The sequence below is a fragment of the Protopterus annectens genome, chromosome 8.part0 (genome assembly GCF_019279795.1).
Source record: "Protopterus annectens isolate FY-2018-M chromosome 8.part0, PAN1.0, whole genome shotgun sequence".
Lineage (NCBI taxonomy): Eukaryota > Metazoa > Chordata > Ceratodontiformes > Protopteridae > Protopterus > Protopterus annectens.
The window spans coordinates 1,320,214,277-1,320,238,175 of NC_056741.1; the positions used below are offsets into that span (position 1 = coordinate 1,320,214,277).

At 41.8% G+C, this 23,899-nt stretch overlaps 1 protein-coding gene across 6 annotated transcripts in view; it reads left to right on the top strand.

The window, feature by feature from the left end:
• Positions 1–23,899, top strand: part of TBRG1 (transforming growth factor beta regulator 1) — a 675,454-nt gene that overhangs the window by 568,015 nt on the left and 83,540 nt on the right. For all 6 annotated transcript variants that reach the window (XM_044080849.1, XM_044080848.1, XM_044080847.1 and 3 more), the window contains one exon: positions 17,960–18,102. In XM_044080849.1, the coding sequence (XP_043936784.1) occupies positions 17,960–18,102 (143 nt within the window). The remainder of the gene's footprint in view (positions 1–17,959; positions 18,103–23,899) is intronic.

Below are 23,899 nucleotides of genomic sequence, written 5' to 3' on the forward strand. Positions count from 1 at the left end.
CTTTTGTTATACTCGCCATAGTAAGCTACTTCTAGGCTGGGTTACAACCCATTCCACAAGGGCTTCTTCGCTGGCTTTCTGGAAAGGGCTGGACTCTAGAAGTATTCTAGTGGCATCAACATTTTACAAAGTGCTACAAGCTGGATTCCTATTCCAAGTCCTATTCCAGACTTTGCTAGGGCCAATTACCATGTGCTACTAGAGTTGTAAGTTTAGTGGCCTCCTTCCTTTTTCTTTTTTGCCCCTAAGCTATGGTAATCTGCCCACATAGCTAAGGCTAATGCAGTAATGATCTATGTTTGAAGACATTACAGTTGTGTAAGTAAAATTTACCATATCAATAGATGTTTTAATAGCTCATTGTTGCAGTAGCCTCCCCTCCCTCCAAACCCCTTTTTTCTTGCTTGTATTTTTTTGGTGTCAGCTTGGTCTGGATTTGTCCACTTTTTTGTATATAGTTCATGTTTGGCTGTTTCCTGATATTGCTTTTCAGGGCTCTTGTCTGCCTCCAGGTCAAAAAAATGCTGTGAAGCTTTTCTCACTCCTGTTTTTTTATGCGCACTGCTTGAAGGTCCTAACAGTTGGAGCATGTGGAAGTCTACTTTAGTCGTGGGAAGCTGGCCAGTTGTAGTGGGGTAGGATCCATATAGTTTAGACTATTGTAACAGTAATTTGTTTAAATATCTACTGTTATGGTAAGTTTTACTTACACAACTGCACTTTGTCTTCTGTATATGATGTCTAAACATCTTAAAAGTAGAAACTTCTAAGGAGGGAAGCATTCGACAGAGTAAGCTGGGATTTTATGATTAGGGTATCGGAAGCATTTTCATTCACACGGTCTTTGCTTCATTGACCCTTTTATGCTAATGTGACCTCAGCCTGTCATTACATAAGAACCTAGAAGCCCCTAGGGACATCATGTTTTCTCAACCAGATGTTATTCTTCATTCCTTGTGGTTTAAAGGTGTTGAGTGGCATAATAATTCTGAAGAGTGAAAACAATGGTTTTAATTCAGTTTGTGCAGATTAATGCTATGAACTGTTAACAAACTGCAGTCTAAAGTTTGATTCCCATCACTTCCATTTGCCTACACTCCAAGCAGGTCACTTAACCAGGCATTGCTCTGGGGAAACTGGGAAACTAAGCTAGGGTCCTCAGCAGTCTCCAGTACCTGCATCCCTTGTAACTACCTATGAATTTATGAAGACCATGTCCCCAAAGTTGCTAAGATTTATTTAGTAGCACCAATCTAAGAAGATATTTGTAACCTTGCTAGTAACGATTCTAAGTTGTATGATTTCCTTTGTTAAAAGAATGCATCAGTTTAGCAACATTGCTGTTACAACATTACATTTACTAATGGTTATGGTCATTTACCAAGCTGAGTTAAGAATAAGTTATTCCCTAGTGCAAAAAGCTGTGTTAGAATATTCTGATGCTTAAGTTTTGTAGGAAGAGTTTTACTACTTCTACAGGAATAAAACAGTGCATGTATACGGCAGTATATTGTGTTGTCTTTCTCTGAGACAAGTTTAATGCTGCTTTTCTAATGGAAATAAGACAGTGTGGGTTGAAAAGGTGATTGTATTTTAAATATTTATCATGGAAGATGTGAATTTAGAAGGAGTTCAAACTTGCATGTTATTCCACAAGATACAAAAATTGGGCTAGGCTAGACAGAACTTATATTTCACAGAACATATGTATTTAATTGAAAGTTTTGATATGCATCCAATAACTACTTCATATCACATACCAATAATAACTAAAATAAAAATGAGACACTGGGACTTTCCCAGCTATCTGTTGAAAAATGAGGAGTTTAAAGCATGGGTAGTGGAAATTATTTGGGAGTTATTAGAGAAGATAGAAATATCTTTTGAAAATATAGATAGGGAGTGGGATAAAATTAAAGTGGAATTTAAAAATAGGGTGGAAGTAAAAGAGAGCGAGTGATATGGTTAAGAAGTAACAAGAATTATTTAGAGGGACTGACAAAGGTTAAAGTATTGCAGAATAGGGGGAATCTCACAGAACAAGATGAGTAATTGCTGAATGCTGAACAGAAAATTAGAAGTTATGTACTTAACTATAACTTGGCGTCTGTGTTGTCCATTTTCATTCTTCCTCAGAAATGGGTTTGTATCCGACTTGGCTGGATACAAGATCCAACTCTCGAGCTCCACCCTCTACCCATAATGTTCTATTCTGTTAACGCCTCAGATTGTTTGCTGCCTAATGTCCCACGTTATAATAGAGATAGATATAGACATAAGAAAAGGTCAAGGCTCAAACCTGGAACTGAGAGGTGTCAATACAGTCTAACAGATAGTTCTAGGAGTGACAAGGCTGGGGGATGGATGGGAGGGAAGGTGAGGAAGAATGAAAGTGGCCAACACAGATGCCAAGTTATGGTAAGTACATAACTTCTAAATATGATGTCATTTTCATTCTTCCTCACAAATGGAACAGAATCCCCAGCTACATGGCCCTCGAGAGGCCTTCCCGGAAGAACATGCACTGTCGAACCAAAAGAAGCTCAGCTTCTGGATACAATGTCTAATTTGTAATGTGTAACAAGCGTATGAGTCTTTGACCAAGTGGTTGCAGCACAAATATCAATGGAAGTCCTTGACCAAAAACAGATGAATTAGTCATTGACCGAGTGGAGTGAGCTCTAGGGGTTCATGGCAGATCTTGTCCATTTTGAGAATAAACCAATGAAATGCAATGAGTAATCCATTTGGTGTAATTTTAGATACTGCCTGACTGAAGCAGCTATGGGAAAAGGATACAAACTGCTTTGTCCTATAAATATAATAACGTAATTGTCTGTACACATCAAAGAGATGAAGCATGTATTCTCCAAAATGAGTCTTAGGTCCCCTGTTTTCTTAGGCACTAAAAAGAATTTTATTTATTTTATTTATTTATTTTCATTTGATTAATGGGTAGTATCCGACTGGGCCAGAAGCCTGTTTTCAGTGGAGACCCAGGGAGAAAAGCTCCAAAGAAGAATTACAATGTTTTTACATTTGACATATAATTATTAGTGTGTTTAGAGTGCATAAAGTAATACAAATAGAAGTTCAATTGCAAAGCTCCTAACATAGTGTCTAAAAGCAAGTAACAATGGTAGTAATATGCAAACAATATACATACAGTAGAAAACAGTACAAAACAGTACAATATAAAAACAGAATACATGTTTATAAGAATTTTTTTTTTAGGATAACATAACACAATTTGAGAGTAAGAAGGCTTAATAGCCAGGAGATATTGAGAAAGGGTGGTGTAAAGAAAGAAGTTAGGCATTAAGGGGTTAAAGTAGTTAGCCTGGGTGAGAGCAGGAGCAAAACCTACATTTGGTGAAATATTCCTTTAGGGAATGTTTAAATTTATGTGCATCATTGATGGAAAGAATATGCTGCGGTAGACAGTTCCAGTGTTTGGCAATGATATGGAAGTACAAGGAGACGCCATGAGAGTTTTGTGCTTTGTTAACCTTCAACAATACTTTATCAGCAGACCTAAGAGATGTTAGGTTACTGTAGGGTTGGACAAGGTCAGATAGAGCTGGGCAGTTTTCAGGTTTGTATAAGACTGTATGGGCAGTTAGCAGCTGATTCAGAGTAAGAAGATGAGGCAGCAATAACCAGTTTAGCTGGAGAAGGGCAGTGCAGTGGTGAGATGTTTGAGATTGATCACTGGCAAATTTGTTATAGCAAGATGCAAGATTATTTAGGTCAGATTTACAAAGATTGGTAAATATTTGTGAGCAGTAAAGAAGGGAAAATAGTAGATGAGTTCAAGCTTTTGCGAGTCTGGAATGGACAGTGAGATGCATTTTATCCCTATAGAGAGAACTGAGTTTGACATGAACCTTTTTAATTGTTAGTGCAAGGTGTTTATCAAACGTGTCTGCTATCAGTTGTGATACCAATAAGTTTTGTATGCTCAACATGTTCTATTTTTGTGCCATAGGAAGAGGATATATAGATAGGAGGTAGGTTGTTAGTTGTTGAGCTATTATAGAAGACCATAAGTTTTTTTGTGGGGTAACGTATAAGCTGATGGACTTGTAAGTTAATTTTCAATATTGTGGAGGACTGCCTGAGTTTTTTCTTGGAGTTCTTTGATAGTGGGTGCAGAGCAGATTAGGGAAGCATCGTCAGCATATTGTACAATTGAGGCTGGATTTGCAGAGATGTTAAGGTCATTGGAAAAAATTGTTAATAAAAGTGAGCCAAGGATGAAACTTTGTGGGACTCCTACACATATAGGGAGCTGGGGGGGGGGGGGTTATTGTCCCATAAAGTGGCTCGTTTCCCATCTGACAGGTAGCTATGAAACCACTTTAGGGCTTCAGGGCTGGAGTGATAGAAAGCTAGTTTATTAAGAAGTATTTGGTGAGATACAGTGTCAAATTCTTTTGACATGTCTAGGAAGGTAGCAGAGACTAGTTGTTTTTTGTTTTTGAGAAGAAACAAGATTATGTTCTGAATCCTGTCTGGTCAGGTGAGACCACTGGGATTCATTTTTTTTCTGTAGCAGCTTTTGTATTTCTTATGCTGCATCTTCCCTCTAACTGGGTGGCTTGTTGGGATGTTTTATCTTTTGGATAGGAGGAGGAAGGGAAATGGTATGTAGTAACCTCTGGGTATGATTCTTAGCACCCATGAATTTTTTTTGATATCTGTCCAGGTGTCCATGTGCAAAGAGAAATGACCCCTGACTGCCTCCAGAGTTGGACAGTCAGACAGCACTTCAGGAGTGATGATAGGGCCTGTCTGAAAATTAATCTCTGAAGCCCTGGTTCTGCGGGCCTCCTCTGCCTCTAGGATGATGTCCTCTATTAACATTTCCTCCTCTACATCTGGAGGAATTATCACCGTGCGAATCCTGGATAGGTCCCTGAGATTTTTGGAACCACATCTTTTTACCACCTTGTTTGTTTCTAGAGAAGATCCATTGAGGGGTAGAAAACTTGATTCCTATGGCAGACAGAGTCATTCTGTCTTGTTTGCTGCAGGTAAGCGTGTCTTTGACTGATGGCTCGAACAAAGACGTGCCATTAAAGGGGGCATTGACAAAGGACGTCTTGAAGGGCTCTGGAAAATCACATAGCTGCATCCAAGCATGTCTCCTTATGGCTATGCTTGAATCGGCTGCTCATGGGGTACCTTACGTTGCATGGGAGATCAGCCTCATTGATGCATTAGAAATGGACAGCAGAGTGACCAGTTGAGAGGAAGTCTTTTTGAAATCCTCTGCAGACATGGACTCCGAGAGAGTGTTTGATAGTTCCTTCGTCAAATCTCTCTGTAGCCAAGTGAAGGGTGCCAAGTAGTTTAACGACCTCAGTGCAAATGTAGGTGAGGCGTAAGTCCATTTTCCAAATCTGCCCATCCCTCTGGACTCTCTGTTAGACAGAAGAGCTTTGCTGAGCTAGCTCCTTCTTGGTGGCTGCCGCCACCACTAAAGCATCAACTGGGACTCCCTTGCTCCAGTGGGGGTCTGTCAGCAGGAGGGACCAGAAATTTGTCCGGGCACTTGGGGCTAAATTCAACAGTGTCTGGTTCCTAACAAGCCCTGTGGGAAACCACGTCAATCAGTTCAGCCACCGGGGGGGGGGGGGTCACCCAAGACATAGATGGTCCAGAACCGAAAGCCTCAAGAAACACTGATTCTTTAAGAAGACCAACCACCCTTCTGTTTGAGGATTTCAAGGATGTCTCCAAAGGAGATGTCATCGGGTGGCTATCTGGGGGATCCTTCTCCCTCATCAAAATCAGTGTCCTCCATGAGAGACTCCATGGGCAAGTCTATATGCCTCCTCATACACATCCTCTTCTGAGGAACCTCTTCTGTGTGATATTTGGGTGAGGTATCAGAAGAGGGGGGAAATTCCTCTAGAGGAACTGTCTGGAGACATCCTGGAACTGGCTGTCCCTGTGGAATAGGTCTGATAAGCTCAGAGCTCGGAATCAAAGATGGGAGATGGGTAGGAGCCAAGATAAGAGAAGACGGTTCTCTGTGAAAAGAGGATGCCCTTTCTACCTCCTTGAGTGCTGAAGGACCAAGGGAAGCCACTCTCTGCCCACCTTGGAGCCAAAGCCTCCGAAGAAAGTAGGTCAGGGCTGTCCCCTGATCCAAGCCTTATGGGGAGAATTTGATCCAAGCTGTGCTTGAGGAAGGTACTGTCCTTGGATCCAACACTGAATCTCTCTGGGATCTTATACCCTGGGACACCAAAAGTTCTGGTTAGATTAGAGAAGGAGAGAGAATGGACTTAGGTGTACTCACAGATCCAGGAGAGGACAGAGCTGACAGGATCCCCATCTGGATCAGAGCCCTGAGAAATTTCAGCATTATGTGACAAACTCCTCAAAGACTTGGAAGAAGCTGTGGATGTGGGTCTAAAGTGTTTCCTTGGAGTCTGAAAAAGTTGAATGGGCAGAGAAGCAGAAACGGGTTTCAGTGCGTACTATGGAGTTGGGCTTCTATGAGTTGAACTGGTTCTCGGATCCAAGGATTTAGGATCCAGAAAAGAAGTAGATGGCAAGTGAGGAAATGACAATAGGAGACAAACCTTTCCCATCAGATGAAGGGTTTGCATCCAAGGGCAGCCCAAGAGATTTCGGATTCAAGGTGGTCAGATCCAGAATTTTTCTAATCTATTCCAGTGGCTCCAAAAAAGCCCTTAGAGACTTTTGAGGAGATCTCTTCCTTACATCTGAAGAGACTGGTTTGGGTGTTTTAGAGGGATTTGAGCCCCAGAAGAAGCAGGTAGCAACCCTTTTGTTTATTGTGCCTGTCCGATAACACCCTGAGGTTAAAGATGGAACAAATGGGACAAGATGAGTCAAGGGTCCTAAGCAATATACACATTTCTTGTGGGTATCTGAGTTTAGGATCTTAATGCTCACAAGAAGTACACTTTTTGAAGCTAGTTGGTTTCTCTGACATGGCCAGCAAGAAATACAGCGTAACCTATAAAAAAAAATCACAACAAAGTACTATATAACATTTTTTTAAATAGCCTAATAAAGGAAAGGGGAAAGGAGTATCAGTTATGGTATGTTGGAGAATACCTAAAAAGGTAAGGAAAGAGATGTACCAACAGTGGTACCAAGACTACTCAAACTGAGTAAAAGTCAAGAAGAGAAGAGACCCTAACGCCAGTGAAAAAACTTTAGAGGGAGGAAACCGGCAGAAGAATCTACATGTTTTAAGAAAAAAGGAAGCAAGTTTTAGGGATAAACTGAATTATTGTAAGAAAAATATTGCTTACTATGTTTGAGAGCAGAACCTACATCTAACCACAATGGCAGCAAATAAGATTTGAGCTGTTGGGGATAGAATAGAGCATTGCAAGTAGAGGGAGGAGCTCAAGAGTTAGATCCTAAGTCTTGTGTATGCAGCCGAGTCAGATCCAAGGATCAGATCCAAACCCATTTGTGCGGAAGATTGAAAAGGATTACCTTAATAATATGCATGAGATTAGAAAAACTGCTAAGCAACTATTTTTAATAGTAATTGTACTGAAAATTAATATAATTATTAAATATTAATAATAATCGAGCACAAAAGTTTTTGGCGCAGTGACTCGGGCAACACAAAGTAGAAAGGAGTGTTACCAAGCTTAGGGAGCCTATAACAAGAGATTCTGTAGAGGTATACAAATATTTAGGAAATGTTATGAAAATCTGTGTAAAGCAATGAAATATGGAAATCAAGAAAGGTACATTTGGAAATGGCAAGATAAGGCTCAATTACTAACAGTTAGGATAAGAGGAGATGAGATAAAAATGGAGGTGTATAACCAGTCTACAGGAAAGTCCCAAGAATAAATGGTATTCCTGTGGACGTTTGGAAGCTAGGGGGAAAACTTCATAAAGATCTGTAAGGTCTTGTTTAACAGTATTTTAAGAGAAGGAGAAGCACCAACATCCTGGAAGAAAGCAGTGGTGATGTAATATCTAAAGGTGATAAAGACCCATCAGATTCAGCTTCATATAGGCCCATTTCAATTCTAAAACATGATTATAAAGTGTCTATAATGGCTAACTGAATGGCAAATTTTAAGCCAAAATTGATAGATATGAATCGGTGTGTTTTTTTGTTTTGTTTTTTTGAGGGGAGGCAAACATTTGACAATATTAGTAGAACAGTGATGATCCAGAGGGAAGCAGAATGTAAGAAAATACCAGTGTTGCTGGTAGGTCTTGATGCAGAGAAAGCATTCGACAGAGTAAAATGGGATTTTATGAGCAGGGCAAGTATCTTCATTCCCTGATAAAATTATAAGGTTGAGTAGGAGGATATATGACGGATCAGAGGCAAGAACTAGTGGGTGAGTTCCTCTCTGATAATTTCTGTTTGAGCAGAGGAACCAGGCAGGGGTATCCTCTTTCCCCTTTGTTGTTTGCATTATATTAGAACCAGTGGCAAAGAAAATAAGGACTCAGAAATTCAAGGATATAATTGGTATGGTAGTCAAGAAAAGGTGGCTTTATTTGCAGATGATATTATTTTATACCTGATAAAACCAGAAAAGGACTTTTTGTTGTTGTGGAACATTTTGACACAGTTTTAAGTCTTTTTGGGATACAAAATTAAGCTACAACAAAAGCAATAGCTGTAAACTATGTACTCGCACACTAATTGGTTCAGCAATATCCATATTTATGGGGGGACAATAAAATTAAGTACTTAGGAGTATGGATTAAAAAGGATTTTGTTGTGGCAGCTAAGGATATATAGGAAGAGACTTAAAAGATAATACAAAACCTGAGAAAATGGAAGCTCTGTTTTATGGATATGGATAGCAAGATACAAGCAGTTAACATGTTTTAGTCCCCTTAGGTTTATGTACAGGTCATGCATATTTTTATCAACTAGAGAAGTTGTGGATAGCTATTCATAAAGAGTGAAGGATTTTATCTGGGAGGAGAATAATCATCTTGTGTTTCTTTTACAGAGAAAGTTAGTAAGTTGTCTTTTTGTAAGAAGAGAGGCTTTCATCAGACATTAATAGTTGGAATGTAAGTCCAGGAATTGGGCCTCCATGTGGCACTTCATTGTTAAAGATTTTGAGTTTTCACCTTTTGGCTGTCCTCCAGTTCTGATCTCATGGGTTTTGCAGTGACAAAGCAAAGCCTTTCTAAGTGGGTGGCTAACTACACCACATTTTAACATCATGCATTTAGCCACCCATTAGAAAATACTGCAGCCGAAGCTCAAGCCAGTACAGATGTAGCTGTGTAATGCTTTTTAATTTGTCTGTATTGCCAGCATCTGTGCTATGGCCACTCGGTTGTTGTTTCATACTTTAAAAAACGTTATTGCTTGGTTCTAGGAATTGAGCCTTCTTTTGTACCTCAGTGGTACAGGATTTGGCCTTTTGAGCTTTCACTTTTTGACTGTCCTTCAGTTTTGAACTTCTGGGAGGTTCGCTACTTGGGTTTCTTCCAAAAATTTCTCCAGTGACCTGTAGTCAGGTGTACTCAATAGTTGTAGTATGAGAGGATATTCTACAACTGGTGCTTATTACCCTCATACTGTCACCTATGTCTGGATGGCCCCTCCATATAGCTTGTGTTATGGAGTTTCCTGTTATATTACAGGTTATGTTCTCTCTGTTAAGCTAAGTATTGCACAGGTTAGGCACTGTCTAGGTGACCCTGAGTATGGATATGGGGAGGGGGGGCATTGCTTAGCTGGGGAAAGCTGAAGAAGTCTCACCATTTACCCACTACAAAAGGCTCCCCTCACAGATCAACTGAGATTTGTTCTCATACAGAAGAGTACAATCTGTTGTTTACACTGCATACAGTATTTTTTTTCTTCCTTCCATGTTAGCTGCAACACAGTTTTGTGACGGTCATTGTCAGAAAATTCACATTACTCATATTGTAGATGTATTTTTTCAAGAGGTTTGTGTTGGGATAGTTAGACTCCCCTGTTTATGCGTATTCACATGCTTAATCTACAGATATCCTTGCATTATAAGCTGCCATATTGTTCCGTTGTCAGTCCTTGTCATTTCTGTAACACAGCAGTAACCTAGCTATTTGAAAACATAACTTAAGTAACTCTCTCTCTCTCTCACATACACACATACACACACACACATGTGCTTATATAGTTGTGTGTGTGTGTGGTACACACATATATATATATATATATATGTATATATATATATATATGTATATATATATATATATATATATATATATCTTCTGCGTGGAGACATGCGTGAATGGGCGTACCTTCATTGAAGGTTGTGCATCAGGCCTGGCAAGCCGGTACGTAAAAATCAACTGCCAATCATTAGTGGACCGGAGTTCCGCTGTGGCGACCTCTAACCGGGAAAAGCTGAAAGACACAAATATATATATATATATATATATATATATATATATATATATATATATACATATGTGTGTACGTATGTATATAAACACACACACACACACACACACACACACACACTGTGGATATAAAAAGTGTACACACCCCTTTTAAAATGCCAGGTTTTTGTGATATAAAAAAAATGAGACCACAGTAAATCATTTAAAATCTTTTCCCACCTTTAATGTGACATATAACCTGTACAATTCAATTGACAAATCTGTTAGGGGAAAAATATAAAAGATAAAAAATGTGCAATAAGCTGGTTGCATAAGTGTGCACACCCGTTGAACTAGGCTGCTGCTGTTTTCTTTGATTAAGATTTTTTTCTTTCAAGTACATCTTTTGGGAAGGACTTCTTTTCATGGTAGATTATGAACTCTGCCTTCTACAGCTTTAAGCATACACAGTGTGTATCAGAGACTTCTGTGTTTTATTTCAGTACATCTGAATTGTGCAGCATGATTTTATTTTTCTTCTGCTGTGGTTTTAAAATATCTGTTTTTGCCTGTGGGAGAAAAATATGTATTCTGTACAGGTGGGTATTTAAAACACTGTGGCCAACATTAATAACTGCTGATGAAGGGTTTATGTACTCAAAAAACCTCAGGTAGTGTACATCGTACAAGTACGTTGGTTCACTGAAAAGTTTTACATCATCCCTGTGTTCTGTTGCTCCTCTCGTACCACATTTGTTGATTTTTCCTTTTTGCTTTGCAGTTGGTTCTTAGGTCTGTTCTATAGCATTTTGCATTTAAACAAGATAAGATGCTATTCACAGTGGTCCTGTAGTGTTATACACTATTTGATTCAATTATACGACATAAACCATAGTGCACTACATTTGGTGAGACTGTCATACTAATTTTCTAACAGTGTAACGTGATCTAATGTGGATTGTAGATGCATTTCATTGTTATGGGAGTGGGAATTCAAGATAGACACAGCAAGGTGTGCACAACATATTGTGTTCAGTAGATTGTAATAATACATTTATTAATTATTACAAAGAGAATGTTCCTTTGCTCTCCACTTCTTCCAGTGAGTGGCTACAGAGGGGAACTTGGTAAAGTCTGCTTTGTCTCATTGTGCTGAAGAGGTAAGAGGCAAGCATTTGTGGCTCTCCATTCTAATTTTTTTATTGTAGCCTTAGATGTTCTTCGTGTTTCACTGTTGCAGTGATTACATTAGGGGTTATCCTGCTGGCAGGTTGCCCTCAGTCAGCCTGAATTCCAAAGTCTTGGGTCCTGCGTCGATTGCTGTCGCCTCTTCCATGACGTTAGGTCATCAGGGGTATAAAAGATGCAGCCAACACCATTTTATTCAGTCTTTCATGCTGCACAGTGCCCGAAGCAGAAGCAGTTCGCAAGTGCTGGTCGGCCGACTCCTGAGATTTTCGTGTTCGAGTTTCAGATCCATAGTCTTCATTAAAAGCTAAGTACTCCGTTGTGGAAACTTTTTTCTTGCTCCAGACCGATGTCAGAAAAAGTTAATAATTGTATTTCTTGTGGGAAGCAAATACCTCATAAGGACTTTCATTCTTACTGTATTCCTTGCCTAGGCCCTGACCACGATGTAGCTAGTTGTCGGTTTTGTGCTAAATTTAACCAACGCACTATTAAGCGTCAGTACGGTTTTGCATTAAGCTATTGTGGGCGAAGATTTAATTATACAATGTCCGTTGGATAGCCATCTGACTACCTGAGTTCACAAAAAATGCAAAGAAAAAGAAAGGCAACCGATTTCCAAAACCGACAACGAAGCTTTTCCTAAGCAAGTCGCCAGTTCTCGGTGTGGAGCTTTCGCAGCCCCTGACGCCCGCTACTTTAGAGTCACAGGCCGCTACTGACTCCCACGTGGAGTCGGCCAGGCCGCAGGAAACTCAAGGTATTGGAGCCTCAGAGATTATTCCCTCAGATGGGTCCGGAGCCGCTGAGCAGGCATCGGCTTCTGAGGGTGTATTCAGACCTAAACAATTGTATATTAAACTGACTTCAAAGACTAAAACACCTTTAAAGACAAAGAAGCAAGTTCACCAGCCACAAGGACAGGCCTCCATGCCCAAAAAACAGATGCTCAAAATGGCCGAAGACTTAATTACCTTGATCAGGGGTTCCCATCCCCCTCCTGATAAGAGGCCTAGGCAAGAGACAGACTATGAATCTTCAGATCAGGTTTCTATTTCTTCTGATTCCTCTTCTGATCAGGAATATTCTCTTCCTCCCTATGAGGATTCTGATGCTGAAGAATCAATTCCTTCAGCTTCTCCTGAGGACTACTCTTTTGGGGAAACCTTGCATACCATGAGGGAGCACTTCCACTGGGAGAACCAAGATTTTTCAGAATCTAAGAAAAGGCTCAGAGACTTCCTTTTACTTCCTCAACACAGGCCTCTAGCTATTCCACCTGTGTTGGACATTGTAGATGATGTGTTCTCGGAGTCCAGTCTGACCCCTGACTCTTTACCTCCAGCTCCTGTTAAGCCGGGCAGATACTACAGGGTCCCTGACTCTCATAAATTCCTTTTCAAAAACCCTACTGCAGACCCAGAAACTATTTCTCAGGGTCCAAAAGGGGTCAAGGCTTCTACTGCAAAAAACCCTAACCCCTCTGATAGGGATTCTAGGGCTCTGGATAGATAAGGAAAAAAGATTTACACATCTGCTACTTTGGCTATAAGGGCCTTAAATTGCCAGTTTCATATGCTCAAATATCAGCAATATATCATGACACTGCTTAAACAGAAAATGATGGCAAATTCTGAATTTGCAGAAAACAAAGAAATACAGGATTTATTGCATGCAGCTGAACAAGTTGGAAAGCATACTTTGCAATGTGGTTTTGATTCTCTGGAGGCCTCCTGCAGGGCCACTGTTACGGGTTCTGTCATTAGGAGGCATGCTTGGTTAAAAGAACAAAATCTGCCTGACCATGTTAAAGCAAAATTATTAGATGCTCCTTTACAACATGATAACTTGTTTGGTGTTAAGGCAGAAGAGGTGTTAAAGAAAATGGAAGACAAAGCTAAATCTATGCAAACGATCAAGGATTTCTTACAGGTACAGCCACCTAGATTTAGCAGACACTTGCCTACAAAGAATTGGTCCTTTCCAGTCTCAGACAGACCTCAAAGGGGCAGATCCAGACGCCCTAGAGGCAGATCACAGCCGCAAGGATCCTACAGGTCTAAGCAGTGGAGTGCCTCTACCTCCAAAGGTGGAGAGGACAAATCACAGTCATACAGGAAACATTCTCAATGACTTCCCCCTGCCTGCACCAAGCACCTATCTTCTGGCAGCTCCCTTAGGGCGGAAACTAGCACTTTTTTCTCAAAATTGGCACATTATAACCCAGGACAAATGGGTTCTAGACATAGTGTCTCAAGGCTACAAGTTTCATTTCCATACCCTACTAAGGGCAAACGGTTGGCCAGACCTGCCAAAAAATCAATGGGCAGAGGCTCAAAAACAAGTCGCAGCTCTCATGGACATGAGGGCTATTCAACAAGTGCCTCAGCAAGAGCAGGGACAAGGATTTTACTCAAGACTGTTCTTCGCACTCAGAAAAGACCAAGCATGGAGACCAATACTGGACCTATCTATTCTAAACACTTTCCTGGATATACCAAAATTCAAGATGTTGAACTTAAAGCAGCTTCTGCCCATGCTGGGCAGCAAGGCTTGGCTCGTGACTTTAAACCTAAAAGAGGCATACCTGCATGCCCCAGTCAGGCAAACATGCAGAAGATTCCTCAGATTCAAGGCTGGCTCAAAGCATTACCAATTCTCTGCACTGCCCATTGGCTTATCTACTGCACCCAGGGTCTTCATAAAGTGCCTGGCACCAGTAATTGCTTACTGCAGACAAAGAGGAATACAAATGTATCCTTACTTGGACGACTGCCTCATATAAACATAGAACAAGGACGTTCTACTACAGCATCTGACATTTGTGATAAGACTTTTAACATGCCTAGGGTACACAGTCAACAAAAATAAATCAAAACTAGTACCCTCTCAAGAGATAATATTCCTGGGTGCAAGCTTAAATACAACTGCCCAGATGGCTTATCTCACTCCAGACAAACAAAAGCAACTGACTACCTATTTCAAGGAAATGGCAACAAAGGCCCAGTTATGTGCAAGAAAAATTCTGCAGGCCTTGGGCTTCATGGCATCCTGCATCTTACTAATACCATATGCAAGACTGCATATGAGGAAAATTCAATGGTACCTAAAAAGTGTTTGGGCGCAACACTGCCACAGCCTGGAAACAATGATTACTCTAATTCCCTGCCTGCAACAGGAGTTTCGATGGTGGGGAAAGGCTTGTCACCAAAACAAGGGACAGCCATTCTCACTATCCCCAGCCAGGCAGAGCCTAACGGATGCATCAGATTATGCCTGGGGGGCACACATGGCAGGAAGAGGTATTCAGGGCACCTGGTCCACAAACCAAAAGCATCTACATATCAATCAAAAAGAGATGCTAGCTGTTCAAAATGCCCTGACAGCCTTCAAGGACCTACTTCATTCAGGACAACTACTGATAAAGACAGACAACACCACGGTCATGTGGTACATAAACAAGCAGGGGGGCACTCATCCTTATCCCCTGTGCAGACTAGCCATGGCTTTATGGGACACAGCATTTACTCACCAAGTTCATCTGCAAGCACAATTCTTGCCAGGAAAGGAAAACACTCTGGCAGACGAACTAAGCAGAAACCTCATGGATCCCCATGAGTGGCACCTGGATCCACAAGTCTTCAGCATGATAACAAAGAACATAGATCTGTTTGCCTCCTCTCAAAACAATCAACTAAAAAGATTCTGCACAAGGACTTATCACAGACAATCTTGGAAAGTGGACGCCTTATCTTTCAACTGGACAACCCTATCAGTATATGCCTTTCGTCCACTACCTCTCCTCCCCAAGGTACTCCTAAAGGTCAGGCAGGAGAAATCAAAAATTATTCTGATTGCCCCAGATTGGCCCCGCCAGTACTGGTATCCGATCTTAAGGAACTTGTCCCAATGCCCAGCCTGGACCTTACCTCAAATACCTCATCTACTGTCCCAGTAAAACAATCACATTCTGCACAGCCAACTCAAGACCCTAAACCTGGCAGCATGGCGGATAATGTAGCCATACAACCCACACCTCTCAGTAAAGCTGTGATGGATGTCATTTTAGAAGCCAGAAGGCCTAGTACTAGAAAATCCTATGCTGGGAAATGGAAGAGATTTTGCGCTTGGAGCCAAGCTCAAGGAATTGATACAGCTGTCCCAAATATTCCTCAGATTTTTGCAGTACTTAACTGAGATGCCGGACAATGGCCTATCTTTCTCATCAATTAAAATCCATGCCTGTGCCATTTCGGCTCATTACAATACAGAGCCACCACTCTTTTCTCATCCTTTACAAAGGCAGTACCTCAGAGGAGCCAAAAACTTAAGGCCTCCAAGGAGAACGCCAATACCTGCATGGGACCTCAATTATGTCTTGGAAAAACTCACCTTACCTCCTTTTGAGCCAGCTGCTACTGCAGATATAAAATTCTTATCTTGCAAAACATCTCTGCTCCTAGAAATAACTTCTGCAAGAAGAGTTTCAGAGCTACAGGCTGTCATGGTCATGGAACCCTTTATCATTTTTTTATCCAGATAGGGTCTCTCTGAGAACAAACCCTACATTTATGCCTAAGGTGGTATCCAGTGTAGCCCTTAACCAAACTATTAATTTGCCAACCTTTTATCCAAATCCACAGAACAAGGGGGAGAAAATTTTGCATTCTTTGGACATACACAGACAACGTAGATTCTACTTGGACAAAAGTAAAGTTTTCAGAAAGACAGAACAATTACTAGTGGCATATGCCACAGCATCACAAGGAAAGGTCATCTCCAAGCAGACTATTTCAAAGTGGATAGGTCACTGCATTCGTTTCTGCTACTCACAGCATGGCAAAACAGTGCCTAAGGGCATTAGGCCACATTCAACCAGTGCTGCAGCCACTTCTGCAGCCTTTCTCAGGGGAGTACCAACCAAAGAGATTTTAGAGGCTGCTACTTGGAGTTCAGTGCATACCTTTACAAAGCATTACAATCTGCCTGTTTACTCTAAATCCAGGGCAGGCTTTGCCACTGCAGTTCTGCAGGGCCTCATAGCCACTCCTAATGCTGTTTAGCTCCAGCCCCCCCAAGCATAGATTTGGGACTCAACCCAAATGTAATGACTGCAGCAGTGAAACACGAAGAACATAGTACAGTTGTGTACACTTACCATAAATGTAGATGTTCGAGTGTATTTACTGTTGCAGTCCAGGTTACCCATCCACCATCCCTCTTATTTTTGCTGGAACTTATCTTTACTTCTCTAATCTATACAATCTAGGTGGTGTACTTGCTTATAGATGAAGGTAAAGCTTATTTCTGGTGCATGTATGTTGTATTTACATAAATTTAGCCTACCTTTTTGGGGGCACCTGACATCTGGGGCAAGAAAAACTGAATAAAATGGCGTTGGCTGCATCTTTTATACCCCTGATGACCTGACGTCAGGGAAGAGGTGACAGTAACCCACACAGGACCCAAGACTTTGGAATTCAGGCCGACTGAGGGCAACCTGCCAGCAGGATAACCCCTAATGCAATGACTATAACCCCTAATGTAATGACTGCAACAGTGAATACAATCGAACATCTACATTTAAGTGTACACAACTGTACTTTATTTTTCATCTTTTGTAATTCACAACATCAAAGATGTTTTTATAAATGTACAATTTGCTGTTTAATTAGCTTCATACCGTTTCAGACCCTAAAACTATCTGAAAATTAAGGGGATGTCGCTGGTTTTGATCTCTTTTTTAGAGGATGTTTTAAACCAGAAGCATAGCTTGAGTGTGCCGAAAGGGGCAGCCACTGCAAAGTGTTTAGGGCATGATTGGCAAATCCCAATAATTCTTTACTGCATACTGGCAAAATGCCAATATTGCATTTGTGGTCAGAACTGAAATACTATATTACTTCATGTATAGCATAGACTGTAGTTTACTGCAGTTTAAAAGTAAAAAAAAAATACTTTGTGTCTGGAAACTGAAGCACTGTAGTACTCCGTGCATGGCATAAACTTTATCAGCTGCTTGCTACAAATGTAGAAAGTGATTTGATACAGTACAAATAAAGAAAATATTTTTTGATGAGGGTTGCCAGATCAGGAGACAGCCCTGGGTGCAAAATTATCTAGCTACGCTCTTCTTTTAAACTGTTGCTTTTGATTTCTTTTTCATAACATAGGCACAAAAAACAAGATGATATAAATGGAAAAATCTAATAGAACATATTTTTTTTATATTCTCTTTCCAGTCCCTGCTCAGTATTTCTTTTATTTCTTTATTCTGAGAACATAAGAAATATCCTCTTTATCCTATTTCCAGTAACTTCAAACTTATGAAAATGTTAACACAAGGACAAGCATACTTGCATCTGTTTTTTCAAATGTTAATAATGACTGCATTGTATTTATGTTCCTATAGTTACCGCTGGGTAAGGTTTGAGGTATGCAGACCAGGAGATGGACAGATATCACATGGCTTGCCAGAGAATGATGCCTCTACTAATTTTGAAGCCTTTCAGAGACAAGCATTTGATGAAGAAAGCAGTGATCACATTAAATCAGGTATTTACTGATATATATGTGTTTTTTAAGTGACAATACAAGTAATTTTTATTCATTCTCTAATTACCTACTTAGTCCAGTGCAGTGTTGTATTGAACCACATCTTTTCTTGCACTCACAGGGGCGAGGCATAGAAGCTCATCTTGAGCAAGCTGACAACCCAAAATAGGATGCATACACACACACGCACATACACCCACACAAATCAGCAATTTAGAGATTGGGCATTTCACTTACTTACAGCTTGTCTTTGTAATGTGGGCAGAAATCAGAGTTGCTCATCTCTAGCAAACTCAGAGGGTTCTGGTCTTGTTCATTTTCATGTTTACAGATAGACCAAGAGACTTTGTTAACAGGACAGAGGATAATTCCTCTGCTTCTACCAGGCATGAAGAAGGTATCAGAAATGATGGAGGTCTTTCAGCACACTGTTCCCTGGAGACTATAAAGGAGGATCTGATGTTATCTTAATCACCATTCCTCACATTAGGGTTTAGGATCTGATATCGGATCCGAGCCGGCATACTTCAGACAACAGCTTAGCTCAAGCTCCTCCCTTCCCATGATACTCTGCTGCCCTCTAATCCCTCAGATCTCATTTGCTGCTTCATCAGGACAGATACAGATTGCTCACTTCCTCATAGTTAGTAAGTGATTCATTGTTGGAATTTCTTTCTTTGGGGGTTAACCCTTTTGTCTTATATTGGTAGTTATAATTTATCACCTTTTCCCTTATCCCATCCGTTTTCTTCTACATAGATGTTTGGCACCCTTTTTGCAGGCCTTCTAGTGGGTTATTGTAAACTGTCTCTTTTCCAGATAAATGAGTATTATTATTGTAAAGTTTTCTGGTAGTTAGTGTTTCGGATGGTTTTTTTCTGGTGCTTGAACTTTTTGCTTGTGTCCGGACCTTGTGTTGGGTATTTCCTTTCATTGTGGTAATGTCATACAAACCCTTAGGGTTCAAGAGATGCTCCTCCTGTGGCTTGAAAATGCCCATTTCCCACTCACACGAGGAGTGTCTGTATTGTCTCAGCAGCGACCATCTCGAGGTTGAATGCGGTATTTGTGCTGCCTTCAACCCCAGAGTTCTGGTCGACCGCTGGAACAAGTTACTAATTAAAGGTTTAGGGAAGGGAGGCCCCTTGGTCACTGGTTCCCCGGCCAAGGCGGGTCCTTCAGGGGCTAAGAAGAAGATTCCTCCAGTTGAGGAAGCCCTGTCTAAACATCCCAGGCTGTCTTATCCTAAGTACTCGGATCCGACTCCAGCCAGGGCAGTGTCAGATCTGAGATCCTCCTGATCCCCAGACATCCAGGGAGTACACTCCTGGATCCAAAGTCTCAGACCACAAGTCTTCAGATCCGACACCTTTCGCTCCCTCTCCCAGATCCAAGGCTCCGGATTCAAGACCTTCGGATTCGTGGATAGGAGCATTGACCATGGACCCGACCTTCTCAGATTCGAGGGATTCAAGAGTAGCAAAGGGAGTTATTAAGTGTGGTTCCATAAGACACAATCTCCATTCCATGACGTTCAAGATGATTCCTCTTTTCAGGGGACAGGTAAGAGGTTTCAATGGCAGTTGGTGCACCAGAGGCAGGGGAGGCCATCAGAATCAAGGTTCATGGGAGCCCTTCTCTGAGAAACCTTTTCAGTGTCCCTGAGGCGTTACCCAACTGCCTATCCCTGGAAGCAGTCGGGTGCCAGTTGTCCTTGCACCCTTCAGCCTGGGCAAATATTGCTAACGATCAATGGGTGCTAACCATTATTTTCAGGGGCTGTTACATTCCCTTACTAGACGACCCCCCACCAAAGACCAGAACTCTTCCAGACATGCCAACCGGTCAGAAAGAATTGGCCCAGAAGAAGGTCGCGAACCTTTTTCAAAAAAGAGCCATCCAGGAGGTCCCCACAGGACACAGAGGATCTGGAACATACTCCCGCTTCTTTTTAGTTCCAAAGAGAACTGGGGACCTGTGTCCTATTCTGGACCTCAGTCATCTAAATTTGTACAGAAATCAGTTTTGGATGGTCATTGTGCAGTCGATTGTGCCCCTTTTGCAGTGCAGTGACTGGATGTACACAGGAGATCTCCAGGACACATTACCATCATAGCAAAATCGACCGATGGTCCAGGAGATTCCCCCACTTTCACTTAGGAGCCAGTCATTTCCAGTTCAGGGCCCTGCCCTTTGTTCTCAACTCAGCCCCCTAGGTGTTCTCCAAATGCATGGCAGTGGTGGCAGCTCATCTTCGACTGTTGGGATTCCAAGTGTTTCCCTATCAAGATGATTGGCTCCTCATGGCCCCCACAAAGCATCAACTATTGGACAACATTCACTTCCTACTCTTCCTATTCCATCAGTTGGGGTTTACTGTGAACCCACCCAAGTCTTGCCTGAATCCAACTCAGCATCTGGAGTGTATAGGCACTCTGTTGGATACCACGACAGAGATTGCAGCTCTTTCTCTTTGCCGCATAATTCTCATATGTCCAGATTCTGTTGGAGCAGACTTACCCTCCAGCTTCACACATTCTCAGAGCCCTAGGGTCCATGGCGGCTGCCATTTATTTTGTCCCAATGGCAAGGTACTATATGAGAGTACTTCAATGGACCTTTGCAGTCCAGTGGTCAGCACTTTATCATCCACTGTCATTCGCTGATCATCTCACACCCATTTGACGGAGTCATCTTTTGTGGTGGGGGGGGGGGGCATTTCAAAGGAAAGACTGTCCAAGGGACGTGGTCCCCTTCAGAGACCAAACTGCACATCAGTGTTCTGGAGATGAGAGCAGTTTTCTTCTCATTGCAAGCCTTTCAGGATTGCCTCCTTAAAGGAAAAATTGAAGTTCTTTTCATAGGTTCATAGGTGTGTACTAGGCTCGCCCATAGGATTACCCTGGCATCGTGCCACCCGACCTTAGTTCCCAGTGCCTCTGTCAAGTAGAGCCACTGGAGTGATCCCTGGGGTGTATTTTCTATTTCCCATCCACTCATCAAGGTTTCTCTAGCAGAGGGCCAGTAAGGCGCTCCGCTTGACATGTAATAGCATAGCATAGACAGTCTCTGGGTTATGAACCTGTCCCTCCAGCTTGTTTTGTTGATTGTGGTAATGAGGTTGAGGTCTCTAGAGTATGTAGTGTGGAGGGAGTGGGATTTCTTTACATGTAGCATTTCTAACAGTGCTGGGTCAGGCATGGCTTTGTAAGTCAAGCAGAGATCGCCTCTAAGTAGGCGATATGAGACAGAGAATAGTTGGAGTTTTTTAAGTCTGTCCATATAGGACAAGTATTTAAGGCCTAACATCCTCTTTGTGAGGTATTTTTGTGGCCTCACCAGTTGTTGTAGGTATCTAGTGAGGTACATGCTAAATGGGGCATTGTACTCTATGATTGGCCTAATTAGTTTTGGACAACATGGCAGTTTGGTACATAAACAAACAAGGGGGCACATGTTCTTATCTGCTTTGTCACGAGGCCATGAGGGTATTGGAATGGGCAGTGTCCATGGGGAGCTTTCTTAATGCAAGGGACATTCCCGGAGCATCCAACGTTTTGGCGGACAAATTGAGCAGGGCGAATCTGACCCCTCACGAGTGGTCCCTGAATCCGGTGATAACACAACAGATTTTCAGTGGGGCCTTTCAAGCTGTGATCAATTTGCATCTTCCCTAAACCACAAATGCAGGAATTTCTTTGCCTTGATTCCTCCCAGAGAGGGACTCCCCTAGGGATGCAGTCACTCACGATTGACCCCCGGGTCTCCTTTATGCCTTCCCCCCATTGCCTTTGATCCAGAGTACTCCAGAAAGCCAGACGCCTCAAGGCACAATTGATCCTCATTTCCCCCTTCTGACCTCATCAGGTGTGGTTCCCCCTTCTATGGTCTCAGTTGAAGCATCCACCCTGGGTGCTCAATCCATGTCCAGATCTCATATCCCATCCATCTCTCCTTCTGCTCCCAAATCTTCAGACCCTTCGTCTGACAGCATGGTTTGTCCACTTCCAGTGATATTGGCTAAGTCCAGGCTAGCCTCGCCCGTGAAAGATATTATCCTTGGTTTCCAGAGATCATCTACTAGGAAGGTCTATATTACCAAATGAAGATATTCTCTATCTGGGCAAAGAGTAAGAATCTGGATCCCTTTTCAGCTCCCATTCCCGAGATTCTTTTCTTTCTGTCCACTCTGTTTAACGAAGGGGCCAGTTTTTCCACCATCAAGGTTCAACTTTCAGCAATTTCTAATTTTCACCTTAACTCTGAACCTCCCTTTTCCTCTAGGCTTTGTAAGACCTTTTTGAAAGGTGTATTTTTGCTAAGACCGCCAGTAAAAGATCCTTCTCCACCATGGGATCTTACTTTAGTGCTACAGTCATTAGCAAGACTGCCCTTCGAACCTGTGTCATCTTGTGATCTAAAGTTTCTTTCTTGGAAGACGGTCCTATTAGTGGCAGTAATTTCAGTGAAGAGGGTTTCTGAGCTGCAAGCCCTTACCATTATGCCTCCTTACTTAATTTTCCATAAGGACAGAGTAGTCCTGAGACTTTATCCATCTTTTATGCCTAAAGTAGCTTCAGAAGCTAATATCAATCAAATGTGTTCAGCTTCCAGTCTTTTTCCCTAAGTATACTAATAAAGGGGAATATATTCTGCACGCCGTGGGTCTTTATCTCCAGCTTCATTTCTGTCTGCACAGAAATAAGGAATTTAGGCATTCAGACTAGTTGTTTGTAGACATTTCAGCAAACAGAAAGGGCAAGGGACTTTCAAAGGTTACAATTTCCTGATGGCTCTCACAATGTATTTATTTCATTTACTCTTCAAGATGTGTTCCTCTAACTACTCTGATAAAGGCTCATTCCACCAGAGCAGTGTCTACATCAGCTGTATTTGCAGTTCGCCAATCTTTAGATGATATTTGTGCAGCAGCAACATCGTCTTCACCTCACACCTTTATCTCCCATTAGAAGTTGGATTTCACTTCTAGAGGAAGCGCTTCCTTTGGCTCCACAGTCCTTCGGCATATCCTTCCCTGAGGCCACCCAGGATTCAGGTAGCTGGGGACTCTGACCCTAAAGTGAGGAATGGTGACTAAGATAACATCAGATTTATAGTTATGTATTTACAATAACTTGGCATCTGTGTTATCTGTAGTCGCCATATATCACTGTCCCACCCTCTAGCCCCCTTCCTGAGAGATTAGCAGGATATGGGTGGACCTATGTTGATGGTGGGTGTCTAGGGCTGTCTTCTATCTTCTGCAAACTCGATGTGAGGGATTATAGGGCAGCAGAGCATCACGGGAGGGGAGGAGCTTGAGTTAAGCTGTTGTTTGAAGTATGCCGGCTCAGATCCAATATCGGATCCTAGACCCTAATGGGATGAATGGTGACTACAGATAACACAGATGCCAAGTTATGGTAAGTGCATAATTATAATTCTTTTGGTTCATTCTGTGTCGACATCACTTTCAATAGAAAGTATCCTGTTTGGTGTCTTCTTTGCCCCTGGAGTGATTTCCAAGGCCCTAGGCATCGTGCTGCAAGCCTTGCAGGAGAAGGACTTTTATGTTTTATGTTTCCCCTACTGGGATGACTGACTTTTTGTTGCCCTGTTGAGGGACTTCCTTGTAGCATCTCTGGCTTAGGTGAATCAGTGACTGCTGTCTCTGGAGGTCTCCTTAAAAGTTTTTTTCAGGTCCTAGTCTAGGAGTGTGCCTTCAATGGACAGAGTTAATTGTTCTTCATTGTCAGCTGTTACTGCCCATGGATACTGCCTAAAATACAACAAAGTC